Below are 18952 nucleotides of genomic sequence, written 5' to 3'. Positions count from 1 at the left end.
CAATACTAATTTTGAGAACATCAAGAGACTCGGTCATCAGCAACATCACATTTGCTTATGAACTGTGATGCTTATCTTCAACAGGTGCTAAATGTAAATTTCAAACACCTACCGATTAATATTAGTGTACATATGAACACATGTCTAGGTAACTTTGTGGTATATGAATCAAAGGGACAACCTCTCCTGTGAGGTTCTGTTCCATCCATGTGTCCTAGAGTAAAGCAAAGCATTCATCTTTTCAACTCTTCCAGTTCTTTTTTCATATCTGGCTGTTTGGAAATATCCCGGGAAAAAAAATTGACTGATGATTTCCCGTATCTGTCAGTCATTTGAAGCTGCACACATTCTGGCTTTAGAGGCTGTGAATGGGTAGTGACATGAACCAGGGCTTGTCAACAAGTTTGATGACCAGTGTCTAGTTTGGAAGAAAATTTAAATAACAATTAGCATGCCTAGGAGCTTGGCAGGACTTAAGGGAACACAAAGGGAAGCTTCACCTTCCAGGACATCAAGCCCTTCACCTTTTTGATGGATTTTTAACCCATTGAACTCCCGAGGCAAGGGACACATAGTCCCTGCCTCTGTCTTCCACCACCGACCTCAGCTGCCACCAAGAGTGGAGCGGAGAGGAGTGCCTGCCCGCTTCAAGCCTTGTGATCGCGTTCCTCCCTCTCTTCCTTCACAAGTCACACTTGAAAGCCTCCACGGCAGTGAGGCCCAGCTTAGAGGATAGAGGCTCCGTGCTGGCCTTTGAGCCTAGCCCAGGGGCTACTTTAGGACGCTCCAGTACAATCACAAAAGAAGTTTCTGTCTTTAATTTTGAGTTTTTAAAGCTTCACATTCAGAGCCCAAGTTCAGTTATTGTCCTCTGGTTTTGTTGGAAAAAAAAAGCTGTTTCCAGAAGCATTTTGAAAGCAACTGTACGTCTTTCTTCTGCCGGGGGCATGGTTATTAGGTGCTCGGCTCAGGTTTCCCAGTGAAGTGGGGAAAACAGCCTGGGTTACTCTGCCTGCTGACTGCCTGTGACAGTTGCAATTACAAGTCATTGTTCATAGGTGCAGAGGGCACAATAGAAGATTGCCTCTGGGGGTAAATGGATTTGGGGGGTCAGTGCCCAGGAATGTGGTTTCTTGCTACCTCAGAAAAAGTCAGAGAACAATGCTGGCCTTGTTTCCACAGCTGTTTTGTCCCAGGCAGAGGAAGGTGTGAGGCTCACATATTTGTCTACTGTTTCTGGCTGGGGGACCAAAGGGTTGGGCTTTGTGGGTTCTTTCAAAATAGGAAAGCATGAACGTGCTGAATGATTGGGTAGTTTGTCGATGATCAATTTAAATAATAGATTAGAATAGGACTTTCACGTCTGTCAGGGCAGTGGGTGCCAGCTTCACAGTGTTCTCTGCCTCTTTCTACACGGTGAAAAGTGCCCCTCCATTTATCTTGGACGGTTTTATTTACATTTTTATTGACTCTTGGAAAAAAGGTAATGAGGGATGAAGAGAGAGAGAGATGGGGAGAAGAGAAGGATGGAGGAAGAGGAAGGAGAAACTGCATGTTGTGGGGAATGGAGAGAGGAGAACAGGAACGCTGTAGATTGAACACAGTAGCCAGGCCCGTCTCCTTTCTTCAGTACTTTAGCATTAAGGAGCTAACCAATGAATTACTTTCAAGGTGTTTGAACAAATTAGTAGAGTCACAATTTGGAAAAATTTACAAAAACTGTTTCTTGCTAATAGTATTCCAAAAGAATAAGTGGAAAAGTTTTCATGTAGGAAGAATAAGTATGATATGTTGACTATCCATAAATAATTGTATTTAAAGTGATGGTTTTTAGTGGCACTTTTACCCTGCGAGGAAAAGTCATGAAACACGACAGAATCCACTAACAAGAGTTTTATTCAGACAAAGAGAAAGGGATAGATGTGATCAGGCCTGCAGGAAGGACACATGTGAGAGAAGAGGGGGGGACGACACATGGGGCTTGCCTTCTAAAGGGCCAGCCTGAACCTGCGCACACAGGTCCACGTGGCTACTCCATGCATATGCATAGATCATGTGGTCATGCCACGATATTATGTGACCATGCAGCGCATGGGTGACGTAGGATGTATGACCTGGAAATGACAAGGTGGCTGGGACATGAGTGACTGTAGGGGCGTGGTTGGAATTCCTATCATAAAGTCCATCTCACTTTTTTTTCTCCAGAAGCAATGTTAGTAAAGGTCACTGGCTTCTGAGAGCATAAAGTTACTTGACTCTTATTTTTATATTTATTTATTGTGTCCATGTGCACTTGCGGACATGTGCACCCTTGTCTGCACCCATGATTGTGTGGAGGTCAAAGGAAGAATTTGTAGAAGTCAGTTCTCTCCTTCCGTCAAGAAGACCCTAAGGCTCAGGCTTGGCAGCAAATGCCTTTACCCACAGAGCCATGTCACTCGCCCCTAAAGTTACCTGTTCAAAATGTTAGAGCATTTTGCCTGGAATTGTACCACTTTATACTCTGGCACTTTGGAGATGTGACATATTCAGGTTTTAAAGGCGAAGTAGAACTAACCCTGTCATGCACACATGTAAGGCACACAGGATCCAGTTTTGAGGAAACAGTTGGTCTGCAGAGCTCTTCCAATGACAGCCAGTCAGCTTGTGCTATTCTCCAAGGAGCTGCCTGAGGAAATGGTTTCTTCCCTTTTCCTCAGACATGTTGTGTCACTGGGTAACTCTCAGAGACCTTCTATGTCATCTGCAGCAGAAGCTCTGAGTAGCAGTGGTGACCAGGGTGACAGTTGTCTTTTGTAGCCTGGTGGTGACTGGGGATGGGGAAGGGGTGAGAACATTCCAGCTGGCTCCCAGCGGTACCCACAGTGTTTCAGCTAATGTGGAATTCCATGACACCGAAGGCCAGTGGATTGGCACTTCACCTGAGGACAGTGTCTGGGGACCCAATGGTGGCTTTGACTAGTCTAAACAGATCATTCATTTTTCAGCAAGGCCACTGCAAATGCTGCCTATTACCTGTGATCTGCACACAGACTGTAACACCTATGTCTGTGTGCAGACATCTCACTTATTTCTTCCACTGCTGGCGTGAAAGTGGGCCATTGACTGGGAGGTTCACTGGGCAGTTCCTCGGAAGAGTCCAGGACAAGGCCACTGCTGGCCATGATTGACTAGTTCCTTCCTACCCAGGATTCAGAAGCTCTACTTTATTAAGTTCCATAAAATGTTATATGTGTAATGTAGAGGGAAATGCCATCTGTGCTTGATAATATAAAAATATGACTGTTTCAAGCCCATAATTTTGCTCATTCTAGACAATGGGGCATGCAGGCAAACACTGAACAGCTCTGGATTCATGTCAATAATCCTTTGGGCAATACAATTGCCTTTGAGCTCAAGAATTAAGCATGGGAGTGGAGTCAATACCTGGATTAAGATAATCTCTCAGGTGATGTACATTTTTTTTAATAGACAGGCACATTGAATGTGTGCCTTGAAAGAGACAATTATTCTGTTAAATAGCATTAAATAACTTGAAAATAAGCAGGCTGAGAACAGAAGTAAGACACAGATTTTTTTTTTTTCCTGAGGAAGACATCTAAGTCCTGGTGAGAAAGCTTTGTCATTTGGTAAAGTGCTTGCATTTCAGGCCTGAGGATATGAGTTCAAGTACCAGACCCATAGTTAAAAACTAAGCTGGACCTGGTGTCTTGGCTTTAACTCCAGCACTGGGAGGCAGACAGGTAGATCCCTGGCATCTCAGTCAGCTAGCCAAGACTTCTTGGCCAGTTCTAGACTATTAAAGGACCCTGTCTCGAAGACAGAGTTGAACTGTATCTGAGAAATAACCTAACTCATTTAGACTTTTACAGATTTAAAACACGTAGACAAAAACATCAACACTTTTATCTGTTCATGCTGGTGTCACCTGGAAAGGTGTCTTAAACCCATCTTCAAGGCCCTGTAGATGTTTAAAGATCAGAAGCATCACCCTGTGAGGGTGACATTTGCACACTGACCTGAAGCTTGTAAGTCTGCACGGTTTCAGGGAGGCTATGAGAGCCGTTGTATCCCGAAGATGTTTAATGAAGAGTCAATCACAAGTAAGGTATATCACATGGAGTTATTTACTTCTAAATAAAATCAATGTTTATGTTTTTAATCCTCTCAGATCACTGTCTAGCCTCTGCAGTTGCTTCTAAGTAATGAATTTTACATTTTGCTAAAAAATATTTTAAAATTTTGTGAGACTGAAGAAAGTCGGATGGCATGGAGAGGGTAAGGCTGTGGAAGCAATTCTGTGGTGTGCATTAAAACATCGTGCCTGTGATTTCAGATGCCCAGTGCTCAGCTCACCATTGGGTGCACAAGCAAGCTTAGGGACAGCAAGAGATCTGCCACCAGATCTCACAGATCCATGAGTGTGGGGTTTACACACATTGTACTGCATGCATGAAATGGGGCAGGAAGAGGACTCTGCCACCAGATCTCACTGGTCCACGAGTGTGGGGTTTTACACACATTGTACTGCATGCATGACATGGGGCAGGAAGAGGACTCTGCCACCAGATCTCACGGGTCCACGAGTGTGGGGTTTTACATACATTGTACTGCATGCATGACATGGGGCAGGAAGAGGACTCTGCCACCAGATCTCACTAGTCCACGAGTGTGGGGTTTTACATACATTGTACTGCATGCATGACATGGGGCAGGAGGAGGACTCTGTCACCAGATCTCACGGGTCCACGAGTGTGGGGTTTTACACTTGTACTTATTGCAACACAGAGTCTTCCTCATACTTGCTTCCGCTTTGTTAGGAAATACTGAGGTCATACTTTATCTAAATTTACATTAAAAAAAAGTAATAACATCATTAACATTGTTATCAAGCCATTTAAAGCAATTCATAAGCTTGAGAAGAATCGAGTTGTAAAATTAAAATGATAGCATCATTTGTACTCTTGGAGATAGATACAGGTTCCTCCAGTGCTTGTAAAATATGATCTGGATCATTGGACATTTCAGTCCAACCCCAGACTTTTCTAGCTTCATGCTCATCTTAGTAAGGGGCCATGTTGAAGCCACAGCAGTGAGCAGGCATGTGACCCCAATTCTTCCAAGTACCCAGGGAACATCAGACTGTGTCTTGTGGTCTCCATTTCCTCATCTGCTCATTTAAGGGAAATCACAGTTAAGTATTTATTGCTTATCACTCCATAAACAACTTCCTCACAAAATTATTGTGATTGGCGTCTTGTCCCAATTCACAGATTGTTAAAAAATGATAATAACCAGAGACCAACTTTCGTAAACCACATACTATAGTTGTGGTATATACAGTCCACACATTCGGCATGATGCTCAGTAGTTGATATCTTTCATGACATTAGAGCAGACTATCTCTAAAGGCCTTTAAATCTTGAGAATGCTTCTAGACAGACTGTACATGAAGAGTTCCATGAAGTTCCAGCCATAGTATTTAGTGCTGAGATCTCCATACATACATTCTGGCATCCTCAGTCTGTTCACATGTTAACCTTCCTAATTTAATATCAGTCCAAATTTTTGAATCAGATGCTGGGGACTGAGAAGCAGCTCAGTGGTTACTATCATGGCTATTCTTATAGAGGACCAGGGTGTGATTCACAGCTTCTACATGATGGCTCACACCACCTGTGACTCCATTCCAAGGAATCTAGTGCACTCTTCTGGCCTCTGCCAACACCAGACACACAAGTGACACACAGTCATACATGAAGACAAACTACACATACAACACAATAAAAAGGAAATAATAAATAAATTAATTAAAAATTTCATATTAGAAATGACAACTATTGAGTACAATCTAAAAATACAGAAAATATGTGATACTTTGAAAAACTAATTTTTACATTTTAGGTACATTAAGTAGCAGGGTGGAGGCATCTTGATAAAAGTTATTTAAATTAAATTAAATTACAAAACTAAAAATCTGCTGTCTTTATTGAGGGCTGGGAGATGGCTCAGCAGTTAAGCACACTTGGTCCTGCAGAGTTACAGGCAGTTGCGAGCTGCCCTGTGCAACTGCTGGGAATTGAAGTCAGCTCCTCTGCAAGAGCACCAGGCCCTCCTAACTGCTGAGCTCTTTCTCCAACCCCCTTTTGATTCTTTGTTTTTTAATTTCAACCACTTCAAGGAGAACTTGTTAGCATACAATAAAGATCACTTGAAGGGTCATCCTTGTAGACAGAATTGTGCATCCTTTTGACTTTCCTTGGGTTGGTTTCGTTCATCCAGCTAACAGATATCAGGTGTCCAGGGCCTCATTCTGTAGATGCTAAAGGCACAGAATAAACTGGTGTTCTGCTGTCATAGAGCCGCTAATCCAATGGTTAACACAATACACAGAAAGTCAATAAGAGTGCAACATGTGGTGCACAATACTGGTTGACAAGCAGCAGGGTGTGATGACCTCTTTAATGTCAGTGTTTAAGAGAGGTCACCAGAGGAGCTGGCCTTCAAGTTCCATCTTGAGGGTCTGAGTATTTATTCATTTGTTTTCTCTTCCATATAGAGTTAAGCTATGGGCAACCATTCTTTTCTGGGTAACCCAGTGTGAAGTACTAACATTTAGAACTGGGGGACTCTCACAGGAGCTGTGCAAGAGATGGGACTCATGGAAGGGAAGAAGCCAGTCCTGGGAAGTAGTTGTTCTCACCAGCTATCAACATTGTGGTCAACTTTAGGCTACAAAAATGACAGTTGCTACCATGAGATGATGCTGCCTAGGGATACTATGGTCATCTTAATTTATCCAAGTACAGTCTGTGATGTTCCCACACAACACAATCTACTTAAAGACTGTTTCTCAGAACATAGCCCTGAAGCTGGGCTGTACATAAATATAACCCTCAAATGAGTATTGGAAGCTAAGAAATTTCTAGAGACATTTGTTAGGTATAAATCATGACAGAGACCATCCTGCATCTAGTAAGGGTGGGGTGGGTGGTTATTGCTGTGGGTTGTGTGACATCTTTGATATCCTCTTCCAAGCATAAAACACTGAGCATTTGCCTGGCATTTGGGTTTTATTAGGGAAAGCAGTGGACTCTGGTAGATAGAGAGTCCTATAGAGATAGATAGAGAACTACTATGTAGATGATGCTAGAGAGGCATGTCAGGGGTCAACAAGTGTGGTAGAGATGAAGACCTATGAGAAGATGTGTGCTTTGTTCCAGAGCCAATAGGATTTTCCATGCATTTGACAAGGAAAATGACACAGACAAAGGGTGAAGAGGCATGCCTGGCTTCAGGGTAGACTGTATCCCTCACTAAGGCAGGGAAATAGGAGCTGGGGCTCAGGCCTTAGGATCTCTTCTTTTATATTGAGAAGTGCTCTGCCCCACATTGCCTTGGTAGAACCTACACGAACATACGGGACTGTCCCACCTTGGTTGTTAGGCAATTAGAAAGAGTGACACGGGATGTTTTGGACCTTCGGTGAGTGTTCATTCCAAGTGTGCTAAAACTACACTACCATAGGTCAAACACACACAGGCTGATAGCTGAGACGACAGAATCCTTGGCTGTCCTGGAAACACAGGGAATAGGCTCCATGGCTTGGAATCAGAGGAAACTGATCACTGCATGGAGTGTGGCTCCTGGAGTGTTGCACTATTTGCCTCTAGGACCTCTGGGTGTAGAGGAGTAGACACTAGCTGCTGAATGTTTTCCGTCCAGGGAGGACAACCTCCGGAGTTTTCCCAGGACTTGGCAATATTCTTTCGTTCTTGTTGTTCATTTGTTTGAAGTCTAGAATGCTGTTTGACTCTTCGCTGGCCTCTACTTGTTCATGGACCACTCTGCGAGCCCCCTTTATGCACTAAACAGCCATGAGGAAGAATAAGGGAATTTGGAAGTGCAGCCATCAAGCCTATCCTTTTGTTTTAGTTTAGGAATTTCATAGAAACTGAGATCACTGCAGCAATTGTACCCTCTTAGCTGAAGTCTCAGAAACCCAAACTGGAATCCTATGCAGTCCCTATGAAATACAAGTCTCCAGTCTCTGTCTCGGTAACCCATGGTGGCTGAATCTTACGCAATACCTCCAGTCTTTGTCCTAGTAGCATACAGTGGATGAACATGGGAACAGTCAAAAGTGAGGGGGTTATTCTTTATGCCATTCGTTGGACAAGGTTCAAGGGTTTGTTGTCTGCCACGCGTTTACTATTTGCTTTGCTTACAATGGGGAGGAGCTGAGGTCACAGTGAAGAGCTCAGGGTATAAAGGTGTCTCAGGAACTCAGTGAGGACCTGGACACACAGGGAGTAGCTGTAGATTCGTTCATCGGGGAGCTGGAGAAGTAGTGAGGGGCTGGGTGTGGCTCCTTGGAAGAATGTGACTGTGCATGCCCAAGGCCCCAGATTCCATCTTTAGCAGGAGAGAGATGAAAGGCACACTGGAGTAGGCTCGAGGTTCACAAAATTAGAATCAAATATAAAAATCACACATTTTATTTTCAATGTGAAATGTTTTATCTACATGGTTTAGTGATGGTCCAAGAAGTTTTGCTAACCTTTCCTGTCTAGTCACCGATTCTCATATTCCTTTATACCCTGGTGTTGTGCTGCCTTGTGCCAATGGACTTGTGCCTCCCTGGCACCTAAATTATATGGCTGCATATTTAGGTGAGATGTATTTTCTGAAAATATAACTGTAGAAATTTACAAAGTATGTAAATATGAAGAAAAGTTTAAAATAATGTATAATCTCATCACCGAGAATGTTTCCTACCAATGTTTTCCCTTTAGTGGAAACATATGCATAGAGGTGAGTGTTAACACAGATGCCCCATTTATATCCAACTCTTGAGCTTCTATCATTAAGAAATCCCATGTCGTCATTCTCCAGATAGCTTTTTTATGACTACAGAGTACTCCACAGAATAGATGTCCTGTTGCTGTGCAATTATTCTGACTTGCTATTTAGGTAATTTATGGCTTTTACATTTAAAATAGTTATGGCTTTTACATTTAAAATAGTTATCTATTTGTATCTATATTTCTTATCACATTTTGATATGTATTTCTGTAAGTGAGGTCTCTTAGAAGCAATAAGTACCCTTGGATATGACATTGACTACTAATGGAAGGGTGCATGCTTTGGACTATGTTCAAATTTGAGGCCTTACTAGTAATATAACATCATGATGTCAAATGAATATTTCCATGGAGAAAAACTTTTTGAATATATTTGGACTATTTAAAGCTCAGATAGACTAGTCATATAGCTCATTTTCCTTAGTAAGATGTCTTTGGTTGTGATGGAATACAAATTTCTGAGATATATTAATTTAATTGGGATGATCTGTTAACCAACTGCCCTAAACAAAGCTAAGGGTTCAAATTAGCAAATATTATCAATAGGGGCTAAGAAGATGCCCAGTTGGTAAAGTCCCTGCCTCATAAGTTTGAGGACATGAATCTGGGTGCCCATCTCCCAGCAAAAAAAGCCAAGTGTAACAGCATGTACCTGTAATCCCATTACCAGGGCAATAGAGACAGGAGGATCCCTGGAGCTTTCTGGCCAGCCAGTCCAGGTGAATTGCTGAAGTCTAGATTCAGTTATCCATCTGACTTGATTAGAATCTAAAGGCATCCAAGGTTAGTCTTTGGCTTCCACTTGTACAAACATGCATATAGGCATACACTCATGGAAACGACCTGTGGAACACACACACACACACACACACACACACACACACACACACACACACACACACGCCTGCACATATGCACATAGAAATGATAAATGAATGATAATGAAATACCGCAAATAATGATTCTTACCTTACCTCTACACAGAATCACTTTCTGTATGTATGTTCCTTATAAATATTTAGAAACTGTATTTATGTTTTGTCTCCTTTTCAAGAGGGGACCTGATAATAAGCAACTCACTGTAGCTATTCTTTCTTTAAAAATGTGGTTTTTCTTCATAAACTTGTAGGGAGAGGTTCAGTTGGCTGGCGAGGGTACCGAGGCACAGTAGATCTGTCTCATTATGCACACAGGTGGCAAATGCATCATTAAAACAATATTCAGTATCTTCTTTTTGAAATGAACAGTGTAATTAAAGAGTATATCCTGCCCTATTGTTAGCTAGCACTTTACAATAGGGGTCTCATTTCTCACATGAGTTCTAGAAGGACAATTCAGCTAGCCTCACTTCTGTCTCAGTGTGTAGCACACATTACTGAGCTATCGAGTATTGAACCCGACTTAAGACGTGCAGGCATTTGAAGGATCTGGATCATGCCCTTCCTTTAAATGACCACCATGGCTTGTCAGTTTCTAGATCTGTGTATAATTTTGGGTGAACTTAAGGTGATATTCATCTGCCAACCACATTTTGCCACTCAGTGGGAACCTGTTATGTTCTCAAGCTTGAATCTTTGCTTGTCAACTGTATTCTAGTTTTTAAAATAGCTCAAGATAATCTCAGACTTAGTTGGCTTTGTCATAGAGCTCCCTCCTTGACTGTGGTCCTGGTGATAAATCCAGGGCCTCAGTCATTATCACATGTGCTCTGTTACTAGGCTATACTCAGGATCCAAGGTGTTTCCCCTATATCAATATAGAATTTCTCATGCTGAATCTTCTTGGTTGATTTAAAAGTAACAGAGGGACTGGAGGGATGGATCAGTGGTTAAGAATGCTGCTGTTTTTCCAGAGGACCAGAGTTCAATTTCTATCACTTATATCAGGAGTCCACAACCTCCTGGAACTCAAAACTTTGTCTTGCCTGTTTAGTTAGAACAAGAAGCAAAGATCAGGAACTCTGGCTCAGGCATCTTTTTATTTCCTGCAGGCCCATCATAGAACCTAAGAATCAAAAATGGTAGCTAGCAATTTGTAATTTACTCATAAAAGATAAGAAAGCTATAGATTATTTATTATAAAAATGTCAGGAGGTCTGCTTACTATGGCATCCATTATGCTTCTGTGTGCATGTGTGTGCATGCATATACATGTGAATTGGCACGTGTACACAGGTGTGTGTATGCTTACGGAGACCACCAGATGATACCTGATGTCCTTTTCACATACCCTCCACCTCATTTGTACAATTTAGTCTCTCCCTGAACCTGGAGCTTGCTGATTGGCTAGAGTGTTGTTCAGAAAGAACTCCAGGATCCTCCTGTCTCCATCTTCACAGCACATTTTGATTCCTGTGCTGACATTTTGGCTGGGACCTGAGGATCAAGCTCAGGTACTCGGGCTTGCAGAGTAAGCATTTTATTAACTGAACCTTCTCCTGTGCCTGGTCCTGGTATTTTTGATAAGTAAATAACAATCGCTTTTCATTGTGGAAAGAAAACCTGAAAGAAGGTAGGTGTATACCTTCCCTGTCACTACCAAACCTAGAGTCAAGCTAGTTCCCTCTGCAGCAATATGCTTGTCATGGAAACATGGCCACCTTCTCACTTCTTCTGTGTGTCTTACTGTTGTGTTCCTTTCAGGAACTCCAGAGAGCCTTGCTGAGAAGGAACGGCAGCTCATGGGGATGATCAACCAGCTGACCAGTCTTCGAGAGCAACTCCTGGCTGCCCATGATGAGCAGAAGAAACTGGCTGCGTCTCAGATAGAGAAACAGCGTCAGCAGATGGAGCTGGCCAAGCAGCAGCAGGAGCAGGTGAGAGAGACTTGGGGACCAGGGGATCCTCAGCCAGCTGCTGCCTGTTCTTGGTAAATACTGTTCTCAGTAGAGGAAGCTGCATAGCATGCCCTCCCTTTCCCAGTCCCTAGGAAGTAAAGGAAAAGACAAAAAGCAGACACCCCTCCCACCCTTGCTTAAAGACACCGTGTCACTACTTTAGTGGAACCATAGACGTGGGATGGGCTGACTTTCCTATCTCTGAGAACCTGCACTGCAATGCCTGAGATGCTCCTAAACTCAAACCTACCTTTAGCACCAGCATGATGCCATCTGTGGGAAATCTGACAGCTAGACACATAGGCTGAGTCCCAACTAAAGCCCAGGAGCACAAAGCATACTGTATACAATTATCTTCAAGACATGGATGCAAGATGTTCAGGACAAATGTAGGAGTGTCGCTTTAGGTTCAGTTCACCTCTCCAAAGATAGCCTAGTACTTATGCACAGACATTGAGAAATCCAGTAACAACGATATAAACAAAGCAAAATCCATGGACATCCAAACACTTTTAGTCCCTAAGCATTCCACATAAAATACTTCTCAACCTTCAGTTGTAGTTTTACTGAGGGGATGAGGGCAATCCCAGGAAAGAACTCTGTGAAATGTCATCCTCCACAGTTGACACAGCCACTGTGATTGTGAACTTAGCACAGCTGTGGTTACCCACAATGGTCTCTGTGAACAATCAGTCATGGATGCTGGAGGGGCTGGTGGGCCCTACATCTTACTGCTGAACTGTTGACTATTGATAGATTCTGGGAGAGGAAGAGTCATTGTCTTCATTTGTATACTGGATGTTGAGCCTACCTGGCTCTAATGTCTAAGCCCATAGTAACACAGACAGTCCTGGCTAGACTCTCTGGATCACAAAACAAAATGAATGGACATTAATATGAGAGAGAGATTTGTAGGGAAGAGACAGGTAGATGGGGTAGTAGGGAGATGGGAGTTAGTGATACATGAGAGTGATCAGTGTGGTACTCTGTAGCTGTGTGAAAATCCACAAAAAAAAAAACAAACTTAATCAATATGGTGTTGTATAACGATGGAAAGAATAACAAACCATGGAGAGTTCAGAAAACATTTGCTGTAGGAACATTCTGAAAAAGAGTGGCTAATAATGGTGGCCGCTAAGTTTGCTTTGAAGAGTAGATAGAATTTAGACAGGGAAGGGGAGTTCTCATGGGGAGGCAGGAAGTTACCTGATGTTGCTTTTACAAAAAGTTTTATATTTATATATAAGGGAGACTCTAAGCCAGGCAGTGTGGATAATGACTGTGAATGTAGAGAGGCAAGGACTGAATGGAGAGTCACCATTAATAGGGTTTGTTGAGTGAGTAGAAAGGAGAAAAGAGCTAATAAATATTGACCCTGGGTAGAAATAGGAGTAGAATGCAGGTTTGAACTGAGTGAAGAAACACCCGGACAACATGATTTCAATAGTGCGGGTGTTCTCCACACTTTTACCTTTTTTTACCTGGTACTTTACTGTTTCATGAAAAATTATTCTGCTTTTGTGGTGGGGGGGTTGTTAATGGTTTTTTTTTTCTTCTCCTTTTCCTTTCTTACTCCTCTTCCTTCTCCTCCTCCTCTTTCTTCTCCTCCTTTTCTTCCTCCTCCTCATTAGTATTATTTTTGATATTTTCGTATGTCTCACTGAGTAGCCCAGGCTGTCCTATATTCTTAGCCCTCTTGGCTCCACTGCCCAAATGCTGAGATTGCCAAGATCCACCACCGTATCAGTTATATTTAATTTTAGTGAAATGCCTTGCCACTTCCCTTTATGGTGAACTTTTGCTATTATTGGATATATCTGTATTCTTGCTTCAGCCCTGTGAAAAATTCTGACAACTTCTGTGACTGTAACTGGCCGGCTTTGTCCTCCAGTTTCCATTGCCATCAGTCAAGTCACACTGTAGCTCAGATGAAGGTCCCCTGCTTGCCTTGGAGGACCTGAGGCAGCCTGCTTTTTAAAATAAAAATGGGTTTCTCAGCTCATTCCATCATTCGGTCTGACCCATCTATGAATGTCATCAGTAGATTCTAGAATGTTTTTTTTTTTTCTTTTTTTGAGATCTCTGGTATTCTTGGAACCTCAGAAACTAGCCCTGAGATCGTTCCTGAGTGCTCTTTGGTGGTAGAGATGTCTGGCGGCACTGCCTCCTCACTGATGAGGGCCCTCGGGAGAGGCACGGGTGAGGGTTCAGGAACCGAGGACACTCTCTGGAATAATCATCTCTCTGGAGCAGCCATAGGCATCCCCATCCTGTGTTAACAGGTCTTCTTCACTCCTCCTGAGGCTGGGGTCAGGAGCTCTGGAGTCATCTCACCCTGTAAAGTGCTTGACTCCTGTGTGTGAAGCCGAGTCCAATCTCAGGTGTGGGGAAACAAGCTTGTACTCCCCCAGCTGAGACAAGTATGTCCCTGAGGCCCAATGGCCAGTCAGCCCAGTCTACTTGGCAAGATCCAGAACAATTAAAGACCTGGTGTCAAAAAATATGGTAGACAGCATTTGAGGAATGATTGCCAATATTGTCCTGGCCTATACATGAGGGAGAGTGTGGGGAGGGGGAGAGTCGAAACTCCTTGTTCTGACCCTTCTTTCTCTGTAGTTCCTGATCAGCCTGGGATGTCATCCCTCTGCATGTGCTAACTGACAAAGCCCTTACAAACATTGGGGTATATTTACCCATCACTTTAGCCTTCCCACTAGATTCTGAGCGCTAGTCCATGGCTACCTGTTCAACAAATCTATATCGATCAGGTTCCAATCCAGGTATTAGAAGTTGAGAAGGACATAAAAAAAAAAATCCCCCAGTGAGCTACAGGGCTTTTTTCTGAGTATTGAGAAATACAAAGTAGAGGATTGCAAGTGAGGTCCAGATGTAGAGTCATGCTCTGTTATAGCTGCTGTCTTAGGAAAACTGACTAGGTAATACTTGAGCAGAGTCTTGTAGAAGGAAAGGGAGCAAGCTACATGGCCACCCAGCCAGGGGGTCCCAATAGGAGGTCATAACAAGTGCAAAGGCTCAGATATAGGAATAGCCCCAGAAGTAGGAGCATGCTCATGTGTTCAAGAGGAAGGTAGGAGAGAACTACAGTAAAAGTGGAGAGTCAGGGCCACAGGAGGAGATGAAAGGGGAGAAGCAGGAGACTGAACTATATGGGCTTTCAGTCACGATGTGGTTGCTGCCTTGTACTCTTGAGTGGGGAAGAAGGGTTTTGAAAAGATGAATAGCATGGCATGCTATGTCTTTAAAAATATATCTATGTACACTAGCTTATAATAGACTGAAGAAGAAAGGGCAGAAACCAAAGAACAACAAATAAGAGCCTCTTACATCCATCTAGCTTAGATTGTGGCTTAGAACAGGAGCCAGGAGGGAAGGGCTGAAGTGGTCAGGTTCTTGATAGATTCTTGTGTCTCTGAAATGAAGTAATGCTATGTGAGAGACAATAACCAAGCCTTGGCAAGTGAGTAATCTTCTTAAAACAAAACAAACAAACAAACAATACCCACCTCTCTCTTTACTTTTCTTCAGAAGAAAGGAACTGTTCATTTTTATGCTCTAGCAGCGAGGACCAGAAGACAGCACATTGGTCTGTAGCCATGAAGGAATAACATAGCCTGTTGTGTGATCACAGAGACAGACCCATTCTTTTCCCTTTTGTCCTCAACTTTCTAATAAAAAAGTTAAAGGAAGTATTTATGTAATAAAAATGATAGGAGAATTCAGTATTCCTTGTAAGAATAAGATGCAGAGTTACCCATTACAGTGGTAAGCTTTGTGAGATCAGAGGCTGTTTCTCCAGGTTTCCATTAGAACTCATAATTTGTGAACTCATCTCCACACCTCCTGGTTTTAGCAATTATACACTCATCTTGGCAAAGGTGCACACAACATGCACACGGTTTACCTTCACTGTGTTCTTAGGTGTTCCTATGAATAGGAAGTTCTTCAAAAAATAAGTAGAAAACCACATGGAGTCATAGCTTGGGGTATTATACTGAGTCACATAGAAGGGGCTGAGGGCCAGCAGATGGGATGTCACTGCTCTTCCCTGAGGAGGAAAACCCCCAAGGCAGTCATATGCAGTTCTAAATCTCAACTAATTTTAGGCCTGTTGAAGTTGGAACACCCTTGAGTATGGGTCTGAAGCTTGAAACAAAAGTGTTGGTCATGAGAATGAGTGTAGAACCAGTTGGCATATGTATGAAAATAGACCAGGAGGGAAAGGAATGCCATGTTTATATTAAGCCATTGAAGATTGCCATATTTAATTAATGTAGAATCAAAAGAGAGTGTTAGGTCATAGAGCCAAAAGAGAAAGTTCAAGACCAAAAGCCTTGGAGGGTAGGCGTCTGATTAGATTGAAAAGGTGGGATCTTAACACATTCTGAATGGGAGAAATAGAGCGGATTGGTGACCCTGGGAGACAAAAGTGTACAGATTATAAGAATATGTGAAGGATGGCTGTTCAAGAAGTTTGTGGGAGGCCAAAATGAGAATAGTATTAACACTAAACAAAACAACCCAACACTTCACTGAGGAATCTAGTGCATTTGATACCTTGGGCTACTCTGAACTTCGGTGCCTGCAGTCCCTCTTTTCATCCAAACACTTTGTTTATAGATTGACAAGGTCAGTAGAGGGACCCGTTGATATGTCACTGTGGAGAATAATAATTGAAACCTCCCTTGTTTTACGGTGATGGAGGTTCTGTTTAGGCTTCAAACGAGGTCTGAGTGGTCACTGAGATGAAATGGCTTCTTTGATCCTCCTTAAGGGTGACCTGCTGACAGTTCAGCTCATGGTGGCACAGTGGTGTGGAGTGGTGTTTGCGTCAGTCAGCATCCGAGCCAATGTTGATGGGTAGAAGGTTGGTCTTCCCCACTCCGAGTTTCACTGTGTTGTCAGTGTTTTCTGTTTCTCCACAGATCGCGAGGCAGCAGCAGCAGCTTCTGCAGCAACAACACAAAATCAACTTGCTTCAACAACAGATCCAGGTCAGAAACAGTATTTCAACATCCTTCCACTTAAAGCGAGACTGTCGTTTCTTAGCCTTGTATGACTTAATGCAAATGACCCCCACGCTGGAAGGACTTTCTGTCCCAATTCTTCCTATGTCATCTATGTGATACAGCTTTAAAGTGGTGGCTGTGTCCCAGGGCCGTACCTTGTCAGGCAGCATCCATCTGAGCAGGCTGCCAGCAGTTTCTGCCTTATACCTAGAAGGGATCATTATAGAGTGCTTTTTCACTCTTTTTTATGCTTTAGTGTTGGAAGATGAGCCTGGAAAGATTCCTAATGGGGCAGATGCAAGGACCCAGCAGAAAGGTACAGCTGGGTTTGGAGTAGAAACTTAGAGGTTCTCTTGACAGTTGCTTGTGATCAAAGTGGGGCATGGAGAAGGTAATGAGTCAGTGTGTGGCAGATCTCATGGCAGTCTTGCCTGGGGAAATCAAGTCCATTCTATGAAGATCCACAATGTTAAGGGACATTGATAAGGAAGACACCTGCCCTGGTAGTAAATGATGAAATTAGTCATCAGAGGAGAATTCTTTTCTGATATGTACTAAGGACATGGACTTCAACAGAATTCTTCCCTCTCCATTTTGAAGCCCCCTTTCCTGGCACTTATGTCTTGAAGACTCAAACTTTAGATGATGCCATCAATAAAAAGCATAGCATAGGAGTCTAGTAAGGTGTAATCCCATCTTTCCTTAGGCTGAGACAGGATGCCTAAGGTTCCAGGCTTGCTTAGGTTACATGAAACCCTGTCTTAAAAAACAAATAGGCAGCAACCATGAACTTTTACATAGTGTTAGGACACACAGTATCTGCTGGGCACTTAACTCCTGCCATCCAAAACTAGGACACATGGAGGCCAGTGCTCTGACTTCCTGTGATATCTATCTGGAAGTAACAGTTCTGTTCAGGATTAAGTTTTTTTTCCATATTTGTGGGGATATAATATTTTATACTGTAAATATTATAAAAGCAAATGTAGAAAATATTTCATTCAGGTTATCAATATGCCTTTAATTTATTTACTAACCACATTTCCTCCCTTTTATCTGACTGGGTCAGCCACTGTGGCTTTATCCTAGGGTGTGTGGACCAGTGTTTAGTTTTTCACCGTCTGCCTTAGGCAAGAACTTTCCATAGCTTAAACTGCATTTGTCTCTGAAAATACTTATCTGATATTCTGATCTCTGTCTCTGTTTCTTTAAAATGCAGCTGTAACACCTTGTAGAGATCAACATACCAACAGGCATTATTCATCCCCACTGCATATTCTGAGCTGCTTTGTTCCATTGTTGCTTCCAACCTCACAAAACAATGAATTCCAGTTTCCACATTATGGAACACTGAGCTATACAGTTATCTTAGCCACGATTAGACTGCCCCGAAACTCTTTGTTTTAGTTTCAAATAAAGGCATTTAAGTGGTCCACCTATTAAGAAAGGCATTTGCCATTCTCCATGGGTTACATAGCTGTACTTGGTGGACTAGACTGATTCTGAAGACTTAGAGCTCAATAGTTTTACACAGGACCGGCGTGTTTCTTCACAGAATGGTGACTTGGTCAGTGTTTCTCTTTAGTTGGTCTCTCTGAAGATGAGGTTAATTTAGGCATCTTTTTTCCCCACTTGAAATACATCTTTCAATTAAAGGAAATGAGTGCCTTTTCACATTGCTCACAAGCACCCACATTAAAATCACTCTTGACCTGTGGATGTTATCTCCCCAACCCTTCATGATCACAATGATGGTAAGTTATGCTTTGGAGTTGCTTGTTCTGAGGCAAAACCCACACACAGATTTGCACAGGAAATGGTTTCCTTAAATCACTGAGGGTCAGTTCTTTGAGAAGTTTTTTCATGGCCATTAAGAGCAACATTTGCTCTAAAATCCAGGATTTTAATTGGATTGAATATTCTTTTTATATATTTTATGTTAGAGGCTTAATGGGGTTACCATCTCTGACAGGACTATTCACACAACCCCTTGGGGTTAAAAGAAGAATTAAAGGGGTTTATGTTATGTTTTAAAATGCCACAAATAATTATCTCTATAGACCTATTTATTTCCCCTCAAGAACATGTCTAGGTCTTTATGAAAATTGATGCTGGGACCATGGAAGCTTCAGCTTTCTTTCTCCACACGGCAGCAGCATCTCTTAAGATGCTCCCCTATTAGCCTTAAAAGAATGAGAGATTTTATTCCCACCTGTTGTGTCCAG

The 18952-nt window shown here is 42.5% G+C and overlaps 1 protein-coding gene across 14 annotated transcripts in view; it reads left to right on the top strand.

Annotated features, from left to right (window-relative positions):
- The window catches only part of Sox5 (SRY-box transcription factor 5), a 1013558-nt gene that overhangs the window by 794407 nt on the left and 200199 nt on the right, over window positions 1-18952 (top strand). For all 14 annotated transcript variants that reach the window (XM_052719126.1, XM_052719123.1, XM_052719124.1 and 11 more), the window contains 2 exons: window positions 11507-11679; window positions 16644-16712. In XM_052719126.1, coding sequence (XP_052575086.1) covers window positions 11507-11679; window positions 16644-16712 — 242 coding nt within the window. The remainder of the gene's footprint in view (window positions 1-11506; window positions 11680-16643; window positions 16713-18952) is intronic.

This window comes from Peromyscus californicus, unplaced genomic scaffold (genome assembly GCF_007827085.1).
Source record: "Peromyscus californicus insignis strain IS unplaced genomic scaffold, ASM782708v3 Scaffold_6__1_contigs__length_162567912, whole genome shotgun sequence".
Lineage (NCBI taxonomy): Eukaryota > Metazoa > Chordata > Mammalia > Rodentia > Cricetidae > Peromyscus > Peromyscus californicus.
The sequence above is the reverse complement of the archived record's forward strand: the minus strand, read 5'-3'. Positions and strand labels throughout refer to the sequence as shown.